The 25,906-nt window shown below is 46.8% G+C and overlaps 1 protein-coding gene across 7 annotated transcripts in view; it reads right to left on the bottom strand.

The window, feature by feature from the left end:
- Nucleotides 1-25,906, bottom strand: part of DTNB (dystrobrevin beta) — a 139,880-nt gene that overhangs the window by 6,989 nt on the left and 106,985 nt on the right. For all 7 annotated transcript variants that reach the window (XM_048937374.1, XM_048937373.1, XM_048937375.1 and 4 more), the window contains one exon: nt 3,776-3,920. In XM_048937374.1, the coding sequence (XP_048793331.1) occupies nt 3,776-3,920 (145 nt within the window). The remainder of the gene's footprint in view (nt 1-3,775; nt 3,921-25,906) is intronic.

The following is a 25,906-nucleotide window of genomic DNA, read 5'->3' as shown; positions in this document are numbered from 1 at the left end:
TGGCCTGTGAACGTCTGCATGGCTCACAGATGTTAACACGGCCCATGGATGGATGTCAGCACAACCCATGGACTTCAACACGGCCCATGGATACCAACACACCTCATGGTTGGATGTCAACGCGACCCACGGATGGATGTCAACACCACCCGTGGATATTAACATAAGCCATGGATGTCAGCATGGTCAGCACGTATCTTGGAGGCCGTGAACATTCCATCAACACATCCCTGTCCTCTGCCTTGGGCACCAAGTGACCAGCGCTGTGCCCATGCCGTGATGCTCTGGCAGCTACACAAACAAACAAACAGTGACTTTAACGAGCTCATCTGGACGCCCACTGCCACTGGAGGCCCTTCTGGCTGGTGGCATTAAATTATTTTATTATGTGAACACACAGAAATTTTATCCTGCTTCCTGCGTTCTCCACTTGCTTAGAATTTGTCTGATTTTACATGATTGATATGAAATAGCACTAATTGTGCAGATTGCCTTCCCGGAAAGATCATTCCCGGAAACTTATTACAGAGCCTGCTGACCATGTTCTCTTGCAAAAGGTTTACCAGCTGTTGGGCTTTATTCTAATGCTGTTTTCTCCCAGTGGCAAAGTGGAAGACCAAGAGGGGACCGCTGAAGGAAATGTATCCCATTAGGGACCGTAAGACTTGGTTCTGCAAACATTTCCTGCTGATCTCCCCTCTGACGTGGGGTGGGAGTGATGATGTTGGCAGTCCTGGGTATAGCAATGAGAAAGTGAGCAGGAATGAGACCTTCACCCACTTTTTCTCTTTTCTCTCATTTTATAAGATATGCAAGAGCTCACAGAGATAATTTAAATGCTTTGGTAAAAAAATATATTAAAAAAGTAAAATAAATGGAACCTTTCAGGAGGTTTTGTTCTGAAAGCATTGCCTATGGATAATTTGCTCCTGTGAGCCACAACCACCACCACCATACTATTGGGATGTAGGTGCTACCCAAGCCCTTAGCACTACAACAGCCCTATACAATACCTGCCATGCATTGCATAGAGATACTAAGGTGTTAAAAACCCAGATAAAAAGAATGTTTTTCTCTTTGGGCAATATTGACAGGACCTAGTGAAGACTGTGCTCCTCTGAAGCAGGAATGAGCCACGGTTCATTCCATGAGCTTGTCCCAGAGCCAGGAGTTGAAGCCTGCACACTGTGCACAGGGAACATCGCTTCTTCTGTGTCTCCAAATGCAGATGGATAGAAAGCACATTTTGATGCCAAAGCACTACTGTAAAATAAAAAGAATCAAGTAGGGCAGTTACTGTACTACAACAATCTTGTGTTCATTACTCGTAGCTGCAGAAAGGAGATCATTTTGCCTCTTTGTGCTTTCCTCATTAAAAAACCAAAGGGGAAAATGATGAACCAGATACAGCAGATTTTCCCAGTGCCTGGTGGGACTCACAGCACCGCTGCGTGCAGCCTGGAGAATAGAAAGCTGATCTGCAGGGGAAGGACGGGCAGCTGTTGAAGGAGTGGGATGAGGCTCTTGACTCGTTGGGGGGATGAAGAGGAGGCGCCAGGGCCACCCACAGCAGCAGATGGAGCCGTGCCGCTGGTGTTTGGCACCGCGCCTCCTGGAACGAGGCTTCGTCTCTGGAAGCGCTTAGAGAGATCAGAGAATCATAGAATGGTTGGGTTGGAAGGGACCTTAAAGATCAGAGAACCATAGAATGGTTGGCTTGGAAGGGCTCTTTCAGCCCATCCAGTTCCCACTCCCTGCAGTGGGCTGGTTGCCACCGAGCACATCAGGCTGCCCAGGGCCTTGGCAGCTCCAGGGATGGGGCACCCACAGCTTCTCCAAGCTCATTTCTGCTGGTGGGGTCAGAAAAAGGCATCTCCTTCTCCAAGATGAGTAGTGATGGGTTGATGGTTGGACTTGATGATTTTAGTGGTCTTTTCCAGTCTTAATGACTTTGTGATTCTATGAGCTCTAGACACTTTGCACTTCCATACTGGACTTCTTCCACCATATGACCTACTCACCAGCTGAAATTTTGGAGAACAACCAACAGAGCCTTTTCCTTTCACCAAGCACTGAGGGCTGAAGGCTTGCAGTCCTCACTTCAGCATGCCGGGGATTCAACATCCATTAAGGTTGGAAAAGATCACTAAGATCACTAAGACCACCATGAACAGGAGAACATCTGTCTGACAGAATATCTGACATTAATATTCACCACCTCCCCTACTCAGCAAGAAATATGCTCATGAATGAGAAAATTCCACCTCCAGATAACGAAAGCATGAGATACAAGTTGTCATCTTTTATGGAACTGAATAGCTTGGCCTCTGGGAGATGTAGAGGGAGCTTGGAGAAGGCAGGACTGAAGAACTAACTCCCTCATTCACTGCAGTGTGATGGCTCCCTAAAGGTAGAAAACCTCTTCTTTGCCAGTCTTCTTGGCATCAGACCCAAGTAATGCTTTTACTTGCCTTTTCCCAACATCCTGAGGGTGGAACCTCCATTTTTCTCCCTCTTTCCTCTGCGAGGAAGAGGCAGAGGTCTGGACTGAGTGCACAAGGTTTCTGTTTCATCTGGCTGTCTTCAAATCCTGAAGCACTTCTTGAGCCCCCAGTGACGTTTGCAATGCATGACTGCAGAAGTTTATTTTTTTAAACTAATAGCTGCTCTATATGAACTCACACTACCTACAGAAGCTGGGGAGTATAAATATCTATGTCAAATGCTGCCCTGGTGCTCCTCAAAGCACTCTAAGCTGAATTATTCAGAAGAGGACAGCTAACCCACTTGATCCAACCATTTTGGTTTTACCAAAGGATGGGGGGATGAGGTGTACATGGGGAAATGCAGTTGAAACTACCCAATAACCTCCTACTTCTTGTTGAATCACAGAATTGTTTGAGATGGAAGGGACTTTGAGTTGGAAGACCACCCAGCCCAAATCCCCTGCAATGAGCAGGGACATCTGCAGCTCAGTCATAGAATTATAAAATCACAGAATCCAATCATAGCATCACAGAATCGTTTGAGTTGGAAGGAACCTCTAAAAGTCATCTCATGAACAGGGACCCCTACAGCTCCACGAGGTTGCCCAGATCAGGTTGTGCCCATACAGATTGGCACCATTGAGCTTAGGCCAAAAACTGGTATTTTTTTTCAAACACAAGTGGTGTAACATCTAGAGAAGGTGTGAAGGAAGTAACAAGGAGCTGTGATCCCAGGCAAGAACTGGAGAAAGGGATCAAGAAAACATTCAGCCCCATAACCAGAGAGTCAGCTAGGTTGGAAAGGACCTCCAAGTCCAGTATTATTTATCCAAAGTATGTGTTCTGCTTCTTTGCTATGATCCTCCCTTCTTTCCTTCCCTGTTGGCATTAGTCTGATAATGACAGGACAAGGAGGGATGGCTTCAAACTGGAGGAGGAAAGACTGAAGCCAGGTGTTAGGGGGAAATTCTTTACCTAGAAGGCAGTGAGGCCCTGGCACAGTGGATCTGTGGATGCCTCATCCCTGCCAGTGCCCGAGGCCAGGCTGGATGGGGCTTTGGGCACCTGGTCAATGGATGTGTCCTCATGGCAACGGCTGGGTTGGGTGGATTTTAAAGTGCCTTCCAACCCAAAGAACTCCATTCTAGGACTCTACAATTATCGGATAACGTTCTAGGATGGGAGAACCCTTTAAAATGGAAAGAATAACAACATGCCGCAGTTCCTTTGGTCTGGAGCATAGCAAAGGGCGCCAGGCTGCCCCGTTCCCTGCTCCACGAGATGCTCACCTTGTGTGAAAGCTTCTTGCATGTCCCCGATGTCCTGGGGGCCGTGTGTTGGTGTGGAGCCAGCAGAGGTGGATCTGACGGGCATGGGCAGCGGGCGGCCGGCTCCGTGGGTGGGGGACGAGTGCGCCGAGCCCGCTGCTTGCGCCTGCACGGAGACACAGCGTGCACATCTTACACTTGTTTTGGGTCAGCGTCTACAAAGAATGTCGTAAAGCATTGCAACCATGCTCTGCAACCTGCTCTGCACAGAGCTAACCGCTGCTGGACGTGAGGTTAGGAAACCAAAAGCTTAGCTTTGCAGCATCCAGGAAGCAAACAGCAAATGCACGATGAGGGGCTGAGCAAACCCACAAGTGCCATGCAGGAGATTTATTAATACTTGTTGCTAAAAAAAAGGCATTAAAAAAAAAAAAGGAAAGAAGACAACTTTTTCTGGTTGCTCTTTAACTATCCAGAGCTGCCCTCATCACCCCAGTGCTCTGCAATCCTACAACCCAGGCATTCTCTGCAGCAATTTCTATCTCAGCACACTCTACACCTTCTTGCTCAGTTCACGACCAGCTCTGCCATGCTTTGCTAGCCATGATTGACGACCTTAACCTGTATTTATATTCAAGCTGTGCTACCACGGATGAGGGGAAAACTACCCATAAAAAAAAATCACATGAAAGCTGCACAACCCCTGACCAAACTCATTCTGTTTGTGCCATTCTGTTTGCTTCCCTTCCTCCGACCCGTGCATCCCTTGCTCCCTTTGACGTGCACCAGTTACCAGGGCAACCCTGCAACACCGCTGCACTGTGCCCAGCGCTCCGGGCACAAAAACCCGGCAGCGTGCAAAACTGTTGGTTTGAAACTGCACTGATAACACATGGAGTGAAAGAAGCGAGCAAAATATTCTCATGGTGCTGGCAGGGGAGATGGCTGCTGCAGGAGAGCAATGGTCTTGCAAAGATAAAATGGTTTGCAAATGAAACAAATACACAGGAAACATCATCAGCTCCATCGGGCGGATAAAGCTGTGCCTCTGCCCAAGCTGCCCGCCAGCTGCAGGGCCAGCTCCATGCATCTCCACATCTGGCCCGTGGCACTCCCCAGATGTGCGCTCACTGGGACTGCAATCATAGAATGAGAGAATTGTTGGGTTGGAAGGGACTTTAAAGATCATAGAACCATAGAATGGTCGGGTTGGAGAGGGCCTCACATCCCCCCAGCCCCACTCCCAGCCATGGGCTGCTTGCTCCCCACTAGCTCAGGCTGCACAGAGCCTTGAGCAACGCCCCAAGCTCCATGCTCCAGCCCCAGTCCAGCCTCCAGCCCTGGTGACACCTGTATTCTACTGACACGTGCCTTTGAGACACGTCAACCAAATCCGCGTTCTTAGAATAAGCGCCCAAGGAACTGAAATTGTTTTTCTCAATCGCTGGGCACGCAGATGGGCTGTGCCAATTTGCATAGGGCAACAAGTGGAGCAGAGGGGCTGGGAACGTCCCTCACTCTCACAGTGATGCAGTTCCTGGAAATCTGAGTGATTTTGAGAAAAGCTGGTGACGGCGTGCAGCCAACGTGGCATGGAGAGCAGCTTGGGGGCAGCACCGTGCTTCCTGCTGTGCAGGAGCTCCTGTTGATGTGACCTGCAGCACCTGTTGGCCAAAAGAGGATCTGAAAGCTCTGGGGAGCAAATCGCCTTCGTGGGGCAGTGAATCACTGAACTGTGGAATCACTGCGGGTGGAGAAGACCTCTAAGGTCCCCAAGTCCAACCCCAACCCACCGCACCATGCCCACGTCCCTCAGTGCCACATCCCCACGGTTCTGGAGCACCTCCAGGTTTGGTGACCCCACCACCTCCCTGGGCAGCTGTGCCACTGCATCATGCTCTTTATGAGAAGAAATGTTTCCTAATGTCCAACCTGAAATTCTCTAATTCCAGACAAAATAAAAGTATTCTACATATCGATCTCACTCTTTTTGTACTTTATACAGCAAATGTAGTCTCATGCATGCTTGGGTGTTTCCACTCCCGTGGAAGAATTACGTGTGTGGAAAAACGGTGCATGACCTTTAGGCAACATTTGTGATGCATAACCATACAGCAAAGAGAAAGGAGAACATGTGAGCTGTCTGTACGCTGCTGTTGTTTGCTAACCACGAGCATGATTTGGGAAAACCAGAAAGCAGCGATGGGACCGTACAGCTCGGTGTCCTAGAAAGCAGATTATTGACTGAGAAAGCAAGAAAGACATCTGGTGCACGCAGACACACTGCGGAAGCGGAAGGGAAGAGCTGAGGAGTCCCCCCAGCATGGGCGGTCGTAATGTGAACCGCAGGTGCCGGGCTGGGCCCCATAGGAGGAAGCGGTGGGCGGACGCGTGGGCAGGGGACGGGGATGGAGGAGGCACGGACAGATAATGGATGAGCTCAGGAGCTGTTCCCGAGGCGGAATGGGAAAGCAATAAATCACTCCTACAGCCTTCCTCCTCCTCCAAAGGCTGAAGGAAGGAACAGGGCAGGTCGTAAATACTGAGCTGAGGCTGCTCTGAGGTTGTGGAAGTGAACCCAACGCAGGGCGCGCAGCAATGTGTGCACAGGAAGCTCTGGGGTTCGTTGCAGAAGGACCGTGAGCGGGCTTTTAAGTTCCTCTCTGATGCTGTTGGGTTACGGGAAGAAGAGTGCAACGTTAAGCATCCTGAAACACTTCTGTACCCGGGATGCAGAAGATGGATTTCCATTGATAAAAACAGCCATGGAAAGCCCTGACCCAGCTCCTGAAATGTCTGGGAGATGACTCGTATGTACTGGCCCCAGTTTATCAAGACTTGCATGCGGCAGCTCTGAGGTTGAACCTGAAAAACCCTAAAAATCTCATGATAAAAACAGCTCTAGGCTTTGCATCAGAACAAGAGGTGTGGGAAGAAGGGACGGTAACATCTCTCACTGAATGGAAAAGGGCCTCTGGAGGTGTCTGCTCCAAACCGCCATATCCATCAGCGCCTCTGCTTCCAGGGGAGGGGTGGATGACCCCAGAAGGACCCACGTTTGTTTGTATGATTCTGTGATCCTACCGAGAAACTGAGAACATTCGCTTTGCAGGGAATTTACGTTGACTTTAATGTGCTTTATCGTCTAACATATCCCCGTGAATAGATTAAAATAAAAGAGATCTCGTGTACCTATAAAAAGCTAACATTTCCTTAGAGAAGCGATTTAGACAAGTAAACAACTCATCATGCCCCAAATAGCTAACTCCAGAAAACGCTGCAGAAATGGATCAGAAATGAAAAGAACGTAAATGCGTGGCCTACAACACTCGTTTTTTGTTCAGTATCTTCGCTGTAGGAAATTAAGGAAATCAGACAATGTCAAACGGCATCCGAGCAAAAGCAGGAATCTTCATTAGAAAGGGAAATGGGAACAGGCTTTTCATCTGCATATCATGCATGTTCGCTTTGTAACTTGCATTTTCTATAAAAGAGAGGAATTTTAGGATAGATGTTATAGGGAAATTCTTTACGCAGAGGGAGATGAGGCCCTGGCACTGCCCAGAGCTGTGGGTGCCCCATCCCTGGAGGTGCCTGAGGCGGTGGATGAGCCCTGAGCAGCCTGAGCTGCTGAGGAGCACCCAGCCCACAGCAGGGGTGGGGCTGGGGGAGCGGTAAGGTCCCTTCCAACCCAACCATTCCACAGCTCTATGATCTTTAAGTCCTTTCCAACCCAACCATTCCACGGCTCTATGATCTTTAAGTCCTTTCCAACCCAACCATTCCACGGCTCTATGATCTTTAAGTCCTTTCCAACCCAACCATTCCACAGCTCTATGATCTTTAAGTCCCTTCCAACCCAACCATTCCACAGCTCTATGATCTTTAAGTCCCTTCCAACCCAACCATTCCACAGCTCTATGATCTTTAAGTCCCTTCCAACCCAACCATTCTACGGCTCTATGATCTTTAAGTCCCTTCCAACCCAACCATTCCACAGCTCTATGATCTTTAAGTCCCTTCCAACCCAACCATTCTACGGCTCTATGATCTTTAAGTCCCTTCCAACCCAACCATTCCATGGCTCTACGATCTTTAAGTCCCTTCCAACCCAACCATTCCACGGCTCTATGATCTTTAAGTCCCTTCCAACCCAACCATTCCATGGCTCTATGATCTTTAAGTCCCTTCCAACCCAACTATTCTGCGATTCTATGATACCATCTTCTTTTCTGCCCTTATTTAAGAAATACAAGGCAGCTCTTGAGGCTGATCTCAGGATAATTCCCAAGGCTCACGCTGAGTGACATCCACCACAGCCTCACGGCTTGCCCTGCCCCGGATTTCCACTGCTTGTAGCCTGCAGGCCCCATCCATCCCCTTCATTTCAACAAAAAGCTGTCAAGTTGGAAATCAAGTTGCACTCTCCACGGATGTACAGGTCACCCTCCTAGCCTACATCATCTGTGTTTAGAATTTCACACATATACAATCCAAACGCTGCAGTGCCCTTGCATTCCTTTGCTCATTTTGGGGCTGAGCCAATGCAATAAGTAGTGTCGGAAAGCCTGAAAGCAATGAGCTGAGACGCTCCCTGCGCCGGGGTTAATTTTGTTTAGAAACGCCCTGAAATATTGGGGAAATTTATGAGCGCTGAAGAGTGCAAATATTTTATTAAAGTGAATATTATGGGCTATCACAGGCAGGTTAGTGAGTAATCCTTGACAGAAGAATCAAGCTCACTCATAAAAGTCATTCTTTGTGTTTTTTTTAAAGTTTTTATCCTGTGAGTGGCTGCCAGACAACTGATGTGCTGCAAACAGGCCCTGCCACCTAAGTTTAGGGAAAGTGGAGATGTGGTGAACAGGGGGCATGGTGGGATGGGCTGGGGGTGGACTTATGATCTCAGACATCTTTTCCAATCTGAGTGATTCTGTGGTTCTTTGTATGGGGGTGGTCACCATGATGGCTTGATAACCACAGAGATCTCGATGAGCTTCATGGCTCTGGTTCCACGGTTTGACTTCTGTCCTTGAGAAGATGATAGGTTTTACAGACAAGGCTCAGTAAAAAGATAACAGAAATTATCCATCCAAAGGGCACTTGATCGATGCTTCCTTGGCCAGGAACCCCCCATAATTCTGAACTTGTTAACAAGCTCCTGTGGGGCTGGTGGTGGCCTGGGCTCAGCCTTCCCCACTCCTGCATCAATAAGCAATGTGTGATGTCAGGCACTTCTGTCCAGGTTAGAACTAACGAAAGCTGCTAATTACAAAGGTAAGGTGCTGAAATAGGGGGCTACTTGCTGACACAGGCCTGACATGAACAGAATCACAAAAAACACAGCTGTTAGGAGACAGCCCACTCTCCATTCACTCTACAGCTGGACCGGCTCTCAAAAATCCCCTCCTGACAGATGTTTATCCAACATGCTCTCACAAACCTCTTCATTCACATTTTCCTAAGGCCTAAATGAAATTCCTAAATGAAATTTTCAGCACTGAAACCTCCGCTCCTCGGGACGAGGACAGCAGTGCTTCCTTTCTCTTTGGGTTGATTGCCTGTGCACTCAAAGATTTCCAAAACCTGCCCTCAGTCCCCTCTGCTCTCAAGTAAAAACACAATTCCTTCACTTTTTTTCCTTCTCCAAAAATTCCTGCAATTTTTCAGGATAATTTCGAATTCTCAACACGCTCCCTGAAGCCCTTGCAATCTTCTCCTGTTTGATGCCATGAGCAAATCCAAGTCCCTTGCAGGAAGACTGAACAGTAATTAATTCAGGGCAGAAATAATGAACTATAGAGGAATTTCAATTTACACGTCTCTCTATTCTAACAGGAAAAGCTTGACGAGTGACCTTGGAGAAAACTTCCACAACCAAAGCTGTAGCTGCTGTTGGATGAGGCTCACCAGCTCCGCGCTGCTTCGATGCTACAGAAAGGATTTGTTCCAGATTTACCTGCAGCACTGCAGAGGAGAACTACAGCAGCAATGCTTTTTTCTAACACAGATGTACCTGAATTGTTTTAACCTGTGATGAAAACAAGAATCCCATCAAGCTAATTTGGCACAGGGCCTTGTCTTCACCTGCTTTTGTAGAATCACAGATTCAAAGAATCAGTCAGGTTGGAGGAGACCACTAAGATCCCCAAGCCCAACCCCAAGACATCCCACCACGTCCCCATGTCCCTCAGTGCCACATCTCCACATTGACTGAACACCCCTAGGGATGGTGAACCCACCACCTCCCTGGGCAGCTGTGCCACCGCAGCACTGCTCTTTATGAGAAGAAATTCTTGGACTTGTTGGCTCAGCACATCGATGCAGCCTATCCAGATCTCCCTGTAGAACCTTCCTAACTTCGAACAGATCAGCACGTCCTCCCAACTTTGTGTCACCTGCAAACTTACTGAGGATGCAATCAATCCCCTCGTCCAGATGGTCATTAATGACACTCCCCGTGGGGAGAAACCAAGTGATGCGAGCGGGGACTGCCTGGTTTTGCCATTTGTGGTTTGCTTTCTTGCTGCTACTCGAAAAACTGTTGATGCTAACCAGAAGTGGAGAAAAAAAAACTCCTTTAGTGCTACAGGTGAAACCATCCTGATCAAAACCTACACCAAAGATAATTCACCCCTTTTTTCTGCAAATATTCTTTTAGAGACTAAAATACCGAAAATAATGTTGCGAAGCTCAGACACCCCACCAATACGTTTTGTTAACCTCATTGCTGTAGGGAAATTAAATTCCACCGTCCTCTGTGGCACATTAGCCCAGGCGATCTGCTGGCACACACTTCCTGCCTCCATTTTATGCATTACAGTAAAATTGACACTCACGTAGAGGCACACTACAAAGCTCGTTAGCGCAGCCAGCCATAAAACATGCAGAAATATATATATAGGAATACAGACACATATCTACAGAGGGCTCACGGGGAGGGGGAACGCACTGCAAACCCTCCAGCACAGCCCCCAGCCAGCACTGCGCCGGACCCCCGCGTTGCAGCCATGTGCAACCACTGCCCGTGGAATTAGATCAGATGCACACAGACACAGCAACGCCTCGCGGAGCGCGGAGCCGGCAGTGAAGCATTATACCCCGTGTTAATTAACAACGGTGGAATGCAAATGCTGCAGCACAGGGCAGGATTCATCGCGCCCTGCTGCCAAGCTGGTAGATCTCCCAGCCTCAGCGCTATTTCCACTGCTGTTCTGGCAACCTGATTGCATTACTCAGCTCTTTTTCCAATTTGCCTTTTCAGCGTTAATTGTAACGCACAGATAACCCGCTGCTTCAGGGCAACTGCTGTATGCAGCTTCCCCGCTGCCAGGGGGGTGAGTGTTTGGTGCTGACTGTGGCAACGAGAGCACTGCATCCCATGGAACTGCAGCACCATTGGATGGAAAAGTCCCTCAGGGTCAAGTCCAATGCTACCAACGAGTTCAACCATGAGGACAACGCTACCAAGGGCTCTGGGAGGTGAAGAGCAGCAAGGATGATCCTTGCTGTATCACAATAGAAGGAAGGGGGGAGGAGGAAGAGGAAACTCCATTTGTTTTTTTCCACGGGTCAGTAGGAAAACCCTCATTTTCTCCAGTCCCAGAGCACCGTCTGAGCTCCTCCATTCACGGAACGCTGTTTGTTTTCATTCCTCCCGATCCCCCCAGCTGTGGGATAGAGAGCAGGGATCAGGAAACAATAAAATCTTGGTTACCACACAGAATGCCTTCTTTCTCCTCGCTTCTTTCAAAGCCTGACATTTTTGCTTTCATCCACCATTTCCACAGTCGTGGGGCATGTGCCGTCCCCCCTTCCAGCAGGGCCTCACGCGGGGATTCAGTCCCTGCACTCAATATGTACCAGATTGTTCCCTTCACCGGCCTCGAGTGCTTCCCCACTCCTGCCTGGCTCGCTCTCTCCTTGCAGTGTTCCCAGGGCTCTTACAGTTTCAGTTCCCATACAATCCCCTGGCGGACTTGCATTACAAAGCCTAAAAGCAAGTGTTATCTTTCAAAATTATCCGTGCCGTGTTTTCAGCCATCTCAGCTGGCACTCTCACCCCGTTAACTCATCTGCAACCCAACACGGATAGAAAGATTTCCACCTCAGCTCTGCTCCGGTGCCCTCCTCCCACAGAAGCCCTCTGGGGTCTCACCCCACAGCCCCAGCCCTGGGCTGTGCCAGACAAGAGGTCCTGGCTCTGTTCTGGGGGCACTCAGAGAGCTTGGAGCAAGTGGGGGCTGCCAGCATTGCCTGTTCCTCACAGAATCGTACAATTGTTGAAGTTGGAGAAGACCTCTTTTAAGGAAAAGCCAAGAGCATCAAGACCAACCATCAATCCACCATGCCCACTGACCATGTCCCTAAATAGAATCATAGAATCATTCAGGTTGGAAAAGACCCCTACAATCATCTAGTCTAACCGCCAATCCAACTCTCCCATGCCCACTGACCCCTTGGTGCCACATTGGCACGTTTGTCAAACACTTCCATGGAGACAGACGTTACTCAAGCATACACAAAGGGCCCCAGACCCAATTTCCCAGCCATAAAAATGCCCAGGAATGCTCACCTGAGATGAGCATGATCAGAAGGTGGTCTGCAGCTCTGCTTGACTTCCAGCACAATTACACCATGGCAGCAGAGCCCTGAGAGCTGTGCTGATCACTGCAGGTTGGACACAGGGGAGAAGTCGCCTGCTCTTAGAAAACTTCCAGGATGTGCATGGACCCAGTCCTCAGCATGGCAGGTTGCTGTGGGCTCACCTTGATGAGCAGCAGGAAGGTGATGTGGTGGCACGGTGCCTCCAGGACCACAGAATCATAGAATAGTTTGAGTTGGAGGGGACCTTTAAAGGTCATCTAGTCCAACTCCCCTGCAACGAAGAGGGACTCGATGATCTAAGAGGTCTTTTCCAATCTTAATGATTCGATGATTCTATGCTGTGTGTCAGGAAACAAATCTAGAGGCTGTAACAACTGACACATTGTAGGTGTCCCTGTTCACTGCAGGGGAGTCGGACTGGGTGACCTTTAAAGGTCCCCTCCAACTCAAACGGTTCTGTGACTCTGAGAAAGCATGTTAAAACACAAAACTCATCCCCTGACATTTTGCTTGTGGGGACCCGTTTCTCCCTCCACATAGGCAGCCTATGGCTTAAGAGAAGTGCTGGTAGCTGTTGGCCAGGAAATATGGGCTACGATAATGGATGCCACCCAATTAAGGAGCTTAGGGGATAAGTACCAGAACTAATGGGGCTCTGAATACATCCAGCTTTTAAAGTCACTGATTAAATTCTTGGTAGCAAGAATATGAAGCTAAAAATACAGCATATAAACAAGTTTGCACATGAGCTTCTAAGCAGGCAAGGGCATGTGTCTTACAAGAAAGTTGTACACAAACCACAGTTCTGCCTAAATACTTGACAGACGTTGACAACAAAGAAGTACCTTTGTAATCCTGCACGAGCAGGGAAAAAGCTTCCAAAGCCTGCAACTTCCAACAAGATACACATCTTGAAGCACCAGCTTAATGCATCCAAAGAATAACGTCATGTTGGTCAGCCTGATGGGATAACCACTGCCAAAAAACAACAAAAATACGGGAAGCGAGCACGTGAGATGCTGAAAAAATGGCCAGTCCATTTGTGACCATGAGACAGACACCCAGAATCTCCCAGCTCAGAGCACAGAGTCGTTACGTGATACTCCGGATCAAGGAATCTGCCCGAGGCATTGCACAATAACAGGTTACAGGAGATAAACACAGTGTTTGGTTTTGCTCTCTGTAACAGTTGTCAGCACAGGTCAGCCAGCAAGGCAGAGCCATGATTTGTGGTTATCTGTTGCCATGAAAGAGAGAGAAGAGAAAGGGTTCTGCTGAAAGATGATCTGCAGGCTGGAGGATGCAAGTGATATGCAATAGATGAATCCTCAAGGATTTGTCTATTTAATATTCTAATTACGCGCACAAAAATAACCACGCTCTAATGAAACTTCCTGATGACATAAAGGTTAGGATGAATCATTAATACAGAGGAAGATCAGAACACTGCAGATCAGGAATGGCTCAGAACAGCAGTGGCATGGAGAAGCCCTGGGAATGGGAACTGGAGCTGGGTACCAGGTCCACACTTGCCATAAATCGCAATGGTGCTTCCTCCCCTATCAGAAGGAGGAATTTGTGGCATAAAGGAGAAAAGAGGGACACACGTTATGTTTTCTAACTCTGAAAAAGAGAAAATATTATTGCTATCTAATCACAGAATATCCTGAGAATATCCTTATGCACTCATAAGGAGCACAGAGACCAACTAAGCACAACGGCGTTGTGAAAACCTAGACTGAAAGACACCAGAAATTCTTTGGGTATATCCCAAAGTAGGTGCCCAAAGAAGAAGCAAAGAAAAATAAATGATGGTTAACAATAAAAACTGGTTGCATCAGCGCTTTGATTGCAGAAATTTTGATGGTTGGACTCTGTAATCTTGGAGGTCTTGTTCAACCTGAATGAGTCTGTGACGGGTCATGGTGGGAATGGGTTGATGGTTGGACTTGGTGATCTTGGACGCCTTTTGCGGTCTTAATGATTCGATGGTTCTATGTTATGTGCTTGAAATCTTAAATCCAACTCTTTTCCACTTAGGAAAAGTGAAGAGGAAAAGATGTGTGTGGGTAGCAGTGCCTCTCCTTAAGCATTTTTCCTACAGAATACAGAATTCCAGGATCTGACTACAAAGGATCAGTGAGATAACTGATATAAAGAGTGCTAACCCAATCAAGTATCACAGCAAATGAGGGCTCAGAATGAGATGTTCTTTAAGCAACTGCTTGCCAAGCAGAGAAGTGAAGTTGTGTGGTTTTGTTAGATTTGAATTGGAACTAGATGATCTTAAAGGTCTCTTCTAACCCAAACCATTCTACGATTCTATGACTCTTTGGGTCTGCCAAGGTTCCATAAGGAACACTGTTTGTGCCTAGATGGGTTAGAAATGACAATTCTCTTCTACAAAACAAACCACACTTCATCGTGGTGCACCAAGACAAAATGGTTGATGCTGAGAAGATTGGTGCCTGTTCTGAGAGCAGGTTTTATAAGTGGATTCTGTACAGCATTTTTGCTATTCAGCACATTGCTTTCTGAAGATACTCACCTTAAAGGCAGCAGGTTGGATGACTTGAACCCAAGAGTCCCCACAGAGATGCTTGACAAGGTTTTAGGTCTGCTGATATCCATTTTAATAAATGCTGAAATGAGAGGGAAGCTCCAAGTGATGTATTAGCATTTTCCTCGATAGTATTAAACAGGAAGAGCAGAATGACTGAGTAGTTAAGAGCAGTTAGCCTAGGAGTCAATAAGTGGGTGTCAGTGGTGATGGTAGTGAAACACTTGAGCAAAATAATTCTGGATGCTACAGTGAGCGACAAAGAGTGAGAAGGAGAAGGTGCTGTGAAGAGGAAAGCCAAACAGAGGCGTTACTGCAAGAGTTGTAAAGATCACTGATGGCAGCAGTCTGGGATGCCTCCCCCTTCCCAGAGCATCCTAAAGGTAATTAAGAGCTCACTTTGGGCACGTGTATTCTCCAGATGAAAATACAGAACAGCAGAGGTGTTTAATCTAGTCAGGAAAGGGAAAATCAGAGCCAGCTGGAAACTGAAGGTGTGTACATTCATCCTGGAATGGAGACAACGTGTTTTTCACGGTGTATGATGTACCGTGGGGATAAACCACGATGGACACCAACGGACCCTTCTTACCATTGTGTTTTATCACAGAACCATAGAATCAAGATTGGAAAAGATCACCAAGTCCAACTTTAGAGACATTTCTGGCTAAACAAACTACCAAATGTCATGTAGGAAATAGGCTATGAGCTCATGCTCAGAAGCAGGTGTCAAACATCAATGTATTAGCACCATGAAATTCCTATGTGCAACATTTCCTAATGGTTGAGAACCTTTTGCTATGCAAATGTTTCCCAAACATAAAAGCATTCACCGAGAGGTGAATTTACAAGTCTTGAAGATTTTTTATTCTTAAAACAAAAATCATTTTCTACATTCAGACAACACAAACTTGGAGTGCGTAAACAGCAGTCGTAGGGAACAGCAGCATTCCTCAGCAATTCAAACGTTTCAGTCTTTTAAAAGAGGCTGCTCTGAGGAAAAAGCATCTGCTTCAAGGAATAGATAAATGACTGAAATCCATTAACAGAGAAAACTGTTTCTTGTAGCATTGTGCAATTACTGAAAAATCTGATTTCTCTGTGCTTGAAACACTTGTGTTATTCAATAAAGTTTGTGGGAATCTAACCAGAGCTGGTTAGAATCACAGAATCACAGAATGGTTTGAGTTGGAAGGGACCTTTAAAGGCCATCTTGCTCAACTCCCTGCACTGAACAGGGACACCCACAGCTCCATCAGGTGCACAGAGTCCTGTCCAGTGTGATCTTTGGTGTCTCCTGGAACGCCTGGATCACCTCTCCAACCCCAACCTGGCCATTCTCAAGCCAGAAATCCTGCAGACTCAACAAATACCTCAATTTGTGTTAGTGTCGTACTTTATCTGACCACTTCTGATGCCAAATCCACGGTGGCAACCAGGTGAGGGAAGAGAAGAGCAATCCTGGATCCAAACTGAACCCCGGAGATTGGGCTGATGCACACGGAGAAAGAAAGGAATAGAGCAGTCCCAAGGGGAGAGTGATGTCAGGGTGGTGATGGAAACAGTTACTCACTGGATGTGAGAATTAATCATTAATTAATGACACTCTGAAAAAGGAGAAAACCCCGGGTGGATTTACAAGGTCGCTCATCTGTTGTTTAAACGTGTGACCGTTGTGTTGGAGAGAAGTGTGAAAGCAACCGAGCGCTCAGGGCTTCTCCAGCTCCATAAAAACGTGGCTCGAGGTTTGAATTCATTGGCAAAAAAAAGGGGGGAAGCCAATGAAGACCAAATGTGAGCGAGGACAGAAAACTCGGGAAAATACTTAAATTCTTCACGGCTTCCACAATTTCCTGGAATGCTCTCCAAGTATTTTATGCGGTCCTCAAGGATACCAGCGACCGTGCTCAGGAAGCTGTGTTGGTGACAGCAGCCAACGCAGGTGCTGCCAGTCTGACCTGCTGCCAGAACCCAGTGCTGTGCCATGCAAGGTGTTGCAACAGGCACAGGTTAGCTCAGAAACACAGACCGTGGGCTGTCCCATATAAATTCCAGTGCTGGCTCTGGGACAGAGGCAGGGAGCACATCTGAGCCAGTGCAGTATGCAGCCTGCAGTGCAAAAGCAAAGAGCAGCCTGGAATGTGGAAAAATAATGCATTATTCACGAGAAGGATCGGCATTCAGCCTGGAACCAGCAGGGCTGACAAACTGCAGAGATGTTCCAGCAGCTGAACGAGGAAGGTTGCTGCCTACTTGCGCTTGAAAAGTTGAGACATGCAATGACTAAATGTGAGCCCTCTGGCGTGCTGTTCTGAGTTGAATCTCAGCTCAAATCTCACCTTTTTGGGGTGTTGCACGAAACTTTTTACCATAGCAGTGGTGAAGCCACTGCGTGATGGCAGTGCAGTCACTGACACCAGGAGCTGGGGACTTCCAGAGGGCACCAATGGTGAGCAAGGACTCACTTGCTCTTCTGGTGCTCTCAGGAATGGACAGCTGCAGCAAGGGATCAGAGGTTCCAGAAAGGGCTTCAAACAGGAGGTGACCTTAGGAGCACAGCCTGCAGGCAAACACAAAGCACCAGCTCCACCAGCTGAACCTGGATGTTCTGGTTTATCTACAGTTGACCAATGGTTGACGAATGGTTGACCATAAGGCAGCAGTTTGCCTTTGTGGCCAGGAAAGCCAATGGTGTTCTGGTTGATCAACAGTTGACCAACAGTAGACCATGAGGCAGCAACATGCCTCTAATGGCCAAGAAGGCCAACAAGCCTTGGGGCGCATTGCAGGGAGCATGGACAGTGGGGTGAGGGAGGATCTCCTCCATTCTGCTCTTCCATGGGGAGGCCACATCTGGAGCACCAGCCTGTCCATCCCTCAGACCCACACAAATGAAAAGCAGAACAATTCTGTGGATGTCTGGGGAATGGCACGTCGCACACAGTCTGGTCACAAGGCTGTTGATGGAATATTATGAATACAAATTCCTGCAGAAAGTGAACAAGGTGCACTTTCAAAACCCATTTCAGGAATAGGAACAAATAGTTATATCGGGTCTGAGAAACAGTGCTGTGCTATGATGAGAGCTGAGTTTCTCTGGATAAATCTATCTGTGCTTTTGCAGAAAATGAAAGTTTTGAGGTGCCCTTCACTACTCATCTCCACACTCTCCAAAGCCACGCTTTTATAAATTTTCAGAGTTAAGTAGCAACGGGTAACTTAGCAACTTTCACTACTTCTCTGAAGTGTGCTACCTACAAAATACTCAAAGATTTGTCATCTTTTTTTAACATGCTTGGCTCTTAAAAAAAGCAATAATGAATGCAGATGAGTCGTCTACAAGGCTGGTGATAGTCCAAGGATTCTGCAAGCACTTTGCAAACAAATAACCTCACCCACGTGAGTAATGACATTATTTGCAGGCAAGAGTGCCCTTGGTGGGTGCCTTGTAGATGATGGTCTACATGTGGTCCAGAGAAGTCAAGGCCAGATTTTAGTCCAGTGGTTGCAGTGGTGATGACCAAGGGCCCTAGCAAAAAATGAAATAGTACAGAGCTAGAAAGGACATTTATAGAATCACAGAATCATTAAGGTTGGAAAATACCTCTTAGACCATCTAGTCCAATGGTCATGCTGCCCTCATCAAGCCCACCTTGGAGGATGCTGAAGTCAAAGCCTCCTGGACAGTCAGGCCTGATTTCTTATCACAAGTACAGTAATTGTACTGTAAGCCTATCAAGCACTATGGCAATAGCTTCCCAGGTAGGGAGGTTGGACATGGTGGTGCTCAGAGCTCCTTTTGATTCCTTTACTGTAAGGGTGACAGAGCACTGGAACAGGCTGCCCAGAGAGGTTGTGTAGTCTCCTTCTATGAACATATTAAAGACTTGCCTGGATGCCTACCTGTGCGACCTACTGTAGGGTACCTGCCTTAGCAGGGAGTTGGACTTGATGATCTCTTGAGGTTCCTTCCAACCCCTGCAATTTTGTGATTCTGTGATTCTTCACCTTTTGCCAGAGGCCACTCCTCTGCTGAAGGAACCTCCTTACACCACTGGGGATGTGTGGTCTTCTGCCACTCCTGACGATGGCAGTAAGTCTTGGGATCGGACACTGACAACGAAGAGTCTTCCATTGGGTCATGGATTGTCTACGGTATCACAGATATGGAAATCGAAGGTTCAGGTCTTTCACACTGAGAAGAAGGAATGCGTGCAGGGATACAACCTACTGTAGGGAAACTGCTTTAGCAGGGGGTTGGACTGGGTCATTTCTGGAAGTCCAAGTATCACAGGGATCCTGTGATATTTGTAATTTGGGCCACACTGAACCCGACCCCTGACATCCAGCTTAAAGAGGTCATACAGAGCCCTGAGGCTGATCAGTAGTGGGCGAAAAAATACAGAAATCTTTAAGAGAAATGACTGGATCACAGAACTCCATGCCCTCAAGTCACCAGGAGAGCACTGCTCCCCAGTGCTGTTTGTATGTGCACCAGTAGCACTGGCGCAACCCAACCAACCAACACCATGTGAATCTGGAGTTTTGCAGTTAATTTAATTTGATAAACTCATTAACGCTGTCAGAAACACAGAATTGAACTGTCAGTGTTCTGGAGCACCATCTTATGCTGATCAGTCAAAATACTGAGATTTTCTCTTTCTCTGCTACTTAGATTTACTGTGGGTTTGAATACATCTACTTTGGGCTTGCAGAATTGAAGAGGTATTTGCAGCAGTGCGTAAATCACAAATACAAAACAAGCATTTATCCCCAGAACCAGTATGAGTTACACAACGTCAGTAGTTAGAACCACTTTCATTTTGCTTTGATAAATAAAACCTCCAAGAGGTTTCATTTTGAATGCATTGTGAAAGGCAAAGTGTGTGGCTGGAATGGATATTTCCTACCATCAGGCTCCAAGGTAAGGCTATTTTGATCAAGCACTTTGGACAAATAGATTCCAGGCCTGGTGTTTCATTTCTGCAGCATGGTGTACATTGACTATATCGATGCACTGTGATTTTTTTGATAGGGGTGTTGTAAATACGTGTTGTCGCAGCACAGAAGCCATCACTCTAATGGCCAACATCACATCTGAGCAAGCAAATATCAAACCTCATCATTTCCTAGGTCTTGAATTCATAGTGTTTCCCTAATACTAAACAGCACTACACCTGTAATTTCGAGGTTTATCTTCTAGCGTGCTTTGAATCAGCTCCAACTACTAAAAAATATAAAGGAAAATAAGGGTCACCCAATAAAGGTGACAACAGGGAGGCAGATGCCGAGCACTGAAGACAAAAACCCTTACTCTGGACGCTCTGTGTTCTTCAAAAGCTGCCCACTTGCACACAACTCATTGGGGTTCATCACTAAATGAGACTTCGGTGACCCCAATGCTGGTTTGAGATGGTGCTTTATGCGGACGATGATGCGGCTGTGCCTCCTCATCTCCCTTTAATTTGCACAAAGACAGAGTGCAAAAGTGTATTTGTGGGCTGGGGAAATAGAGAACAAATTGGAGAGGTGCCAATCACCCAGAAGAAACTACCGACTTCAAAAAGATGGAAGTTTACAACACAGTGAGCAAAAGAGTGATTTATGCTCAGAGGGATTATTTTGTTGTATCAGCCCGTACCTAAACGCTCGTGCTGCACATAACATGCTTTAACAAGATGTTTCGGGACTCTCTTTGAAAAAAGACAACTTTTAAAAAGAGAGGAGGTAGAAAAAGAGAGGAGGTAGCTCCTTACAAAGGAAAGGGGCAAAACGAAGCCATAAAGTCTGTGTAACAGATGATGAAATGAGCCCCAATTGCTGCCATCTGCTCGCAACCTTTGCCCAGCGAAATGAATTTCATGTGAGGTCAAGAAATCCCAAACTGCTATTTCCTCATTACTATTAATAAGGGCCAGGTGCCACATAAACCAGCGCTGGATCCAGATGTCCTTCATGTGGCTTTGATTACCCTCCTATGCTTGCATAATGATAGGAGGGAAAGCATTGCAAATGCACGCACAGAAACATATTTAATATTAATTTCTCTGCAATTGAATTACAGGAGATTAACACCACCATACACCTTCCCCTCCACTAAGTGTCCAGAGTTCAGCTCTGTGGACATAACTCCTGCAAGGTGCAGTTCTTAAGCACCGAGCTACAGCCTGTGCAGCTGCTCTACGGGCTTCTCCCATACTTTTCATGATGGCATACAAGAACCAATTCCCCATGCAGGTGACAGCCAAGATGCAAGCAACCCTTCTCATTTGAATTTCATCAACAGCTTGTTGGGTAGCCTTGAGTGTCTAAAAAAGGATCAGTTTTCCCTGTCTCTGAAATGGGCACACTCGTGTTGATCCAGAAAGACAAGAAGTATAGCTGTGTATTTTCATGGAATCACTTGAGTTGGAAGGGACTCTTAAAGGCCATCTGGTCTAGCTCTCCTTTTGGTTAAGGTCAGAATTCTACAGACAGGCATACCTACAACACGTGGTACTGGACGTTGTTTTGCACACATTGAGGAGGTATGCAGGCACTGTCTGCATCTCTACAAACTTAAGCAGTTTGTAGATAAATAAGCTTATCTACAAACTAGATCAAGTCTTTGACTATAACATCAATCAAGATTTGTTGTAGAACCATCAGCATAGCTGTGAAATTCAGCTGGGGAGCACAGAGGCATTTCACATCCCGGACTGTACACAGATATCATTTAACCAGTTGCAATCTATGCTTGAATAAACTATGGAAAGATAAATTATTCCTGAATTCTGTCTTCCGACTTTCAGTCTTGCCAAACCCATCATCAGCATCACATTTCCTACGGACAAAACAAGCAGCGCGTGAAACTCAATCTTGCCAAACAAATGCAAATCCTCGCAGCGTATCTCTGCAGTCATCTCAATGATAGCTCCACAACAAAAACACAACCTTGAGAAGCTCATGAATATCCACCCCAAATTGTGGCAACAAATGCTTTGGTGGAGACATGCATGCGAAATGAAAAATCCTACTGCTGCACCGCAATGAATTCTCGTGAACAAGCAGCACAGGATGGAAACACTCATTAGAGGGAGAATATCTACCTCTGAAAAAAACCACTCTGCATACGAGATGCTTCATGATGACCTATGAAACACTCCTGCAGAACGAGCCTAAGCACTGAACGCGCTCTTCCAAATCATCGCTGACTCTGTGGGGACACTGCGCATCATTTCTGCAACCTCTGATCTGCTGCAGAGCCTCTCCCAGTCTCTTTCAGCCCAGATCTGTACTTCTTGAAGATCTGACATGAGGCCAACGAAGGTGTAGGTACAAGAATTTCCCGTTTCATCTTTTTTTTTCCAGGAATGCTGTCTTTAATTAGAACGATGTCAGTGCTCTGATTTGGAGCACGGCCCCTCAGAAACTGCAAGAACATAACTGCTGGAGCAGGGAATATTGGCACGGGAAAAGGAATGTCTCAAGCTGGCTTTGCTGTCAAAGTCAGCTCATTGTGCAGCTGAACCCTTCATCTGAGGCTCTGCTTTATCCAACTGTATCAGCCCAGTAAGGCAGTAGGGCCTCTCCTTTTGCTTGCTTAGCAAAATATAAAGCCCTAGGAAGGAGGGAGCAGTGCCCCGAATGCAGGAAGAAGTTCCTGGGGCTCCTGGAGCCCCCCTGGCTCTCCTTGTCTGCCTACGGTACACCCAAAGGAACTGCTCTGTGCGCAAGGCTGTTCCACTTCTAATCCTCTTTTTGCAAATAATGCATATTTCTGATCACCGTGACCAGGCTGTGGATGTCCCTGCTCATTGCAGCTGGACTTGACGACCTCTGAAGGTCCCTTCCAACTCAAAACGATTCCGTGATTCTCAAAAAGCAAGTAAGCAAACAAACGGAAACCTCGAGTGGAGCAAAACTGAAAATGCGCATGCTGGGCAGCCTCTCGACAGAGGATCTGTCTAGAAAATAGAAAACCCTTCAGCTGTTCCTGAAGTGCATTAGGATGAATAAGCATATTTTTTCCCCGAAGTCAAAAGCAAGTGCAGCCACAATGCTTTTGTGCAGAGCTTTGTTAGAAATGGTAGCGGCGAAAAGTTCAGACTTGGCATACGTGTCTTTCTCAGCTTGGAAAACATTAAACTGAACAAACTCCTGCCTGTTCCTGGCTGTGCAGTCCAAGATGTGATTAAGTACAGAGGAATGCAATTCAAGGAAGACATGAATGGAGCGAGTGCTCTGCATAAATGGTTCTACGCTATGGCTGTTCCCTCCTAATGGGGCAGCAGGAACACAGGAAAAACTGCAGATCCCCGTGACAATTTTCTCAACTGCTATTTTTGAAAGTATCTATTTACTACGAGTCAGAAATAACCAAAAAAATATCCAAGTGCTATTCGCTGTCTTAGTTTGTCTTGCACATCTGACAGCACTTTGTAGAACTGTAGAATCACAGAATCGTTTGAGTTGGAAGGCCCCTTTAAAGGTCATCTTGTCCAACCCCCTGGGAATTAATAGGGACACCCACAGCTCCATCAGGTGCTCAGAGCCCCGTCCAGCCTGACTTTGGGTGTTCTCAGGGACATCCACCACCTCTTGGGATAACCTATTCCAATACTTCATAGAAGAGAATCATCGAATCATTAAGGTTGGAAAAGACCTCCAAGACCATCAAGCCCAACAATCAACTCATTATCATCATGCCTACTCATAGAATCATTAAGGTTGGGAAAGACCTCGCTCCCAATACAGTGTTACATGCTCAACATTTAAGTGGCTCTTCTGGAGTCTTCCTGGGTTTGACATCCTTTAGGAGGCCCATAAACATGGTTTGTGGCGTGGAGGCACAAACTCAAAGCTTACTCCGAAGCTAAATCTGTCTATAGGAGTGAATTGAATCATGCCCAGGAGTGCTTCTGGCACTGCAACAAGGTAATTTACAGCAGCAAAGTGTGAGAATGCTCCTTGGCACAGCTTTGACACTTTTCAGCCATCACATTCCCCAGCACTCCCAAGCATGCTGTGGGGACCATCCCCAGTGCTGCATGCAGCCACCAGGTCCTGCAGACCAAGGTGTTCCTGTGCCAGCTGGCTTCAGAATCACAGAACTTTTCCATGCACACAGACTTAGCCTGTGAGACTCAAGAACTGCTGCAATTCTTTTCAGCTTAATTGGGCAGGTAGAGCTGCCAGTGTGGTAGGCGAGCAGAGGTACTCTTCTAAATTTCATAGAGTCATGAAGGTTGGAAAAAACCACTAAAGGCCATTGAGTCCAAGCACCACCATGCCTACTGACTGTGTCCCTGAATAGCATCACAGAATCATTAAGGTAGGAGAAGACCTCTAAGATTATCAAGTCCCACTGTGCCCGCTTTGGAGGATGCCAAAACATACACAGCAGTCCCAGATTCAGATATCAGCACACTGAGGCTTCTTCACGGCTCTTCAAGGTTAGGAATTACCCTCTCTGCAGAAAACTGGGGCTCCCAAGAGCCCATCTGTGGGGTTGAGGAACAACCCTCCCACGATGTCCATGACCTCATGAGTGTGGTTTGGTGACAGCGTGCCCGCTTTTTCCATTTGGTAACACAACCTCAACACTCAAGAGCCTCATCTGCTCTGCAATGCTGTATGGTTCCCACCATCTTCTGAAAGGAAAAGATTTCCATTCCAGTCTTTAAACACTCCCATGTGAGCTCCTCTGCTGTGAGGCTGTTTCTGTGCCTGTCTGGCACCAGATCAGTTCTCTTGACGCTCTTCTGGATTTGTTGTATGTATTGTACTACATGCCAGAGACACGATACATGTGATGTACATCTCCGTGAATTCCTTTAACGTTCCTCTGAATATCGAACAGCACAGCTCCAATGGCTGTTCGTTTGACAATAAAACAAAGGTTTTAATATTTAGCAGATTATTTAAGTCTCTCACCAGCTGTGACATGAACATGGTCCTGTTGTAAATTAGGATCTATGCTGGAAAAGAACTTTATTAGCTAGGACACAACAATTTTAGCAGTGGGAGAGAATATTGTGATGGGTTATGTGGCTTAATACTCCATTACTGAAATAATCTCTTTATACAGTATTTTTTCTTTCAAGATGTGATCAGGACTGGCCCAACTCATTTGAAGGAGTCCCTCAGTGCCACATTTCCACATTTCTTGAATACCTCCAGCAAGTGAGCCCACCACCTCCCTATGCAGCCTGTTCCAGTTCCAGACCACCCTTTTGAAGAAGGAATTGTTCCTAACATCCATCCTGTCCATGCTTAGCTGGGCACGTTCAGCCCTTGGAATGCATGGTGAAGTTGCTAACCCTGGAGGTGTTCAAGAAATGTGGAGATCATAGAATCATAGAATCACCAAGGTTGGAAAAGACCTAAAAGATCACCCAGTCCAACCGTTCACCTATTCCCAGTAGCTCCTACTAAACCATGTCCCTCAACACAACATCCAGCCTTTCCTTGAACACCCCCAGGGTCGGTGACTCCACCACCTCCCTGGGCATCCATTCCAGTGCCCAGGATGTGTCCAGATGTTCCAGTGTCCAGAGATGTGGCCCTTAAGGACATGCATGGTTTGTGGGTACGGTAGGGATGGGTTGGACTTGGTGATCTGAGAGGTGTTCTTCAACTTGAATGACTCCATGACTCTGCGTTGTCTTTGCAATGAACATTATGGCATTTTCTTCAGGAAGTCTTTTTTTGCTGGTCATGAAACTTGCTTGAATACAGCCAGGAAAACTGATCCTCTTTGCTCATCCCCTGTAACTGTTCTTAGCAATACTGCAAAGATGGGATATGATTTGCTGCTCTAGCAGAAAAGGGAAATCAGAAATTCCTGAAGCGGATGCTAATGCTACTGCTTTTGATGTGCGGCCAGTCCTGAATCAGAGACTGCTCAATTGATTTGCATCTTACTTACCTTAATCCTTCATGTAAATGGATGTTGTCACCACATAATCGATCCATCTCATCAGAGGGTGAGAGGATCATCCCTT

This window comes from Lagopus muta, chromosome 2, assembly GCF_023343835.1.
Source record: "Lagopus muta isolate bLagMut1 chromosome 2, bLagMut1 primary, whole genome shotgun sequence".
Lineage (NCBI taxonomy): Eukaryota > Metazoa > Chordata > Aves > Galliformes > Phasianidae > Lagopus > Lagopus muta.
Note: the sequence above shows the minus strand (reverse complement) of the source record. Positions and strands in the feature narration are given on the sequence as shown.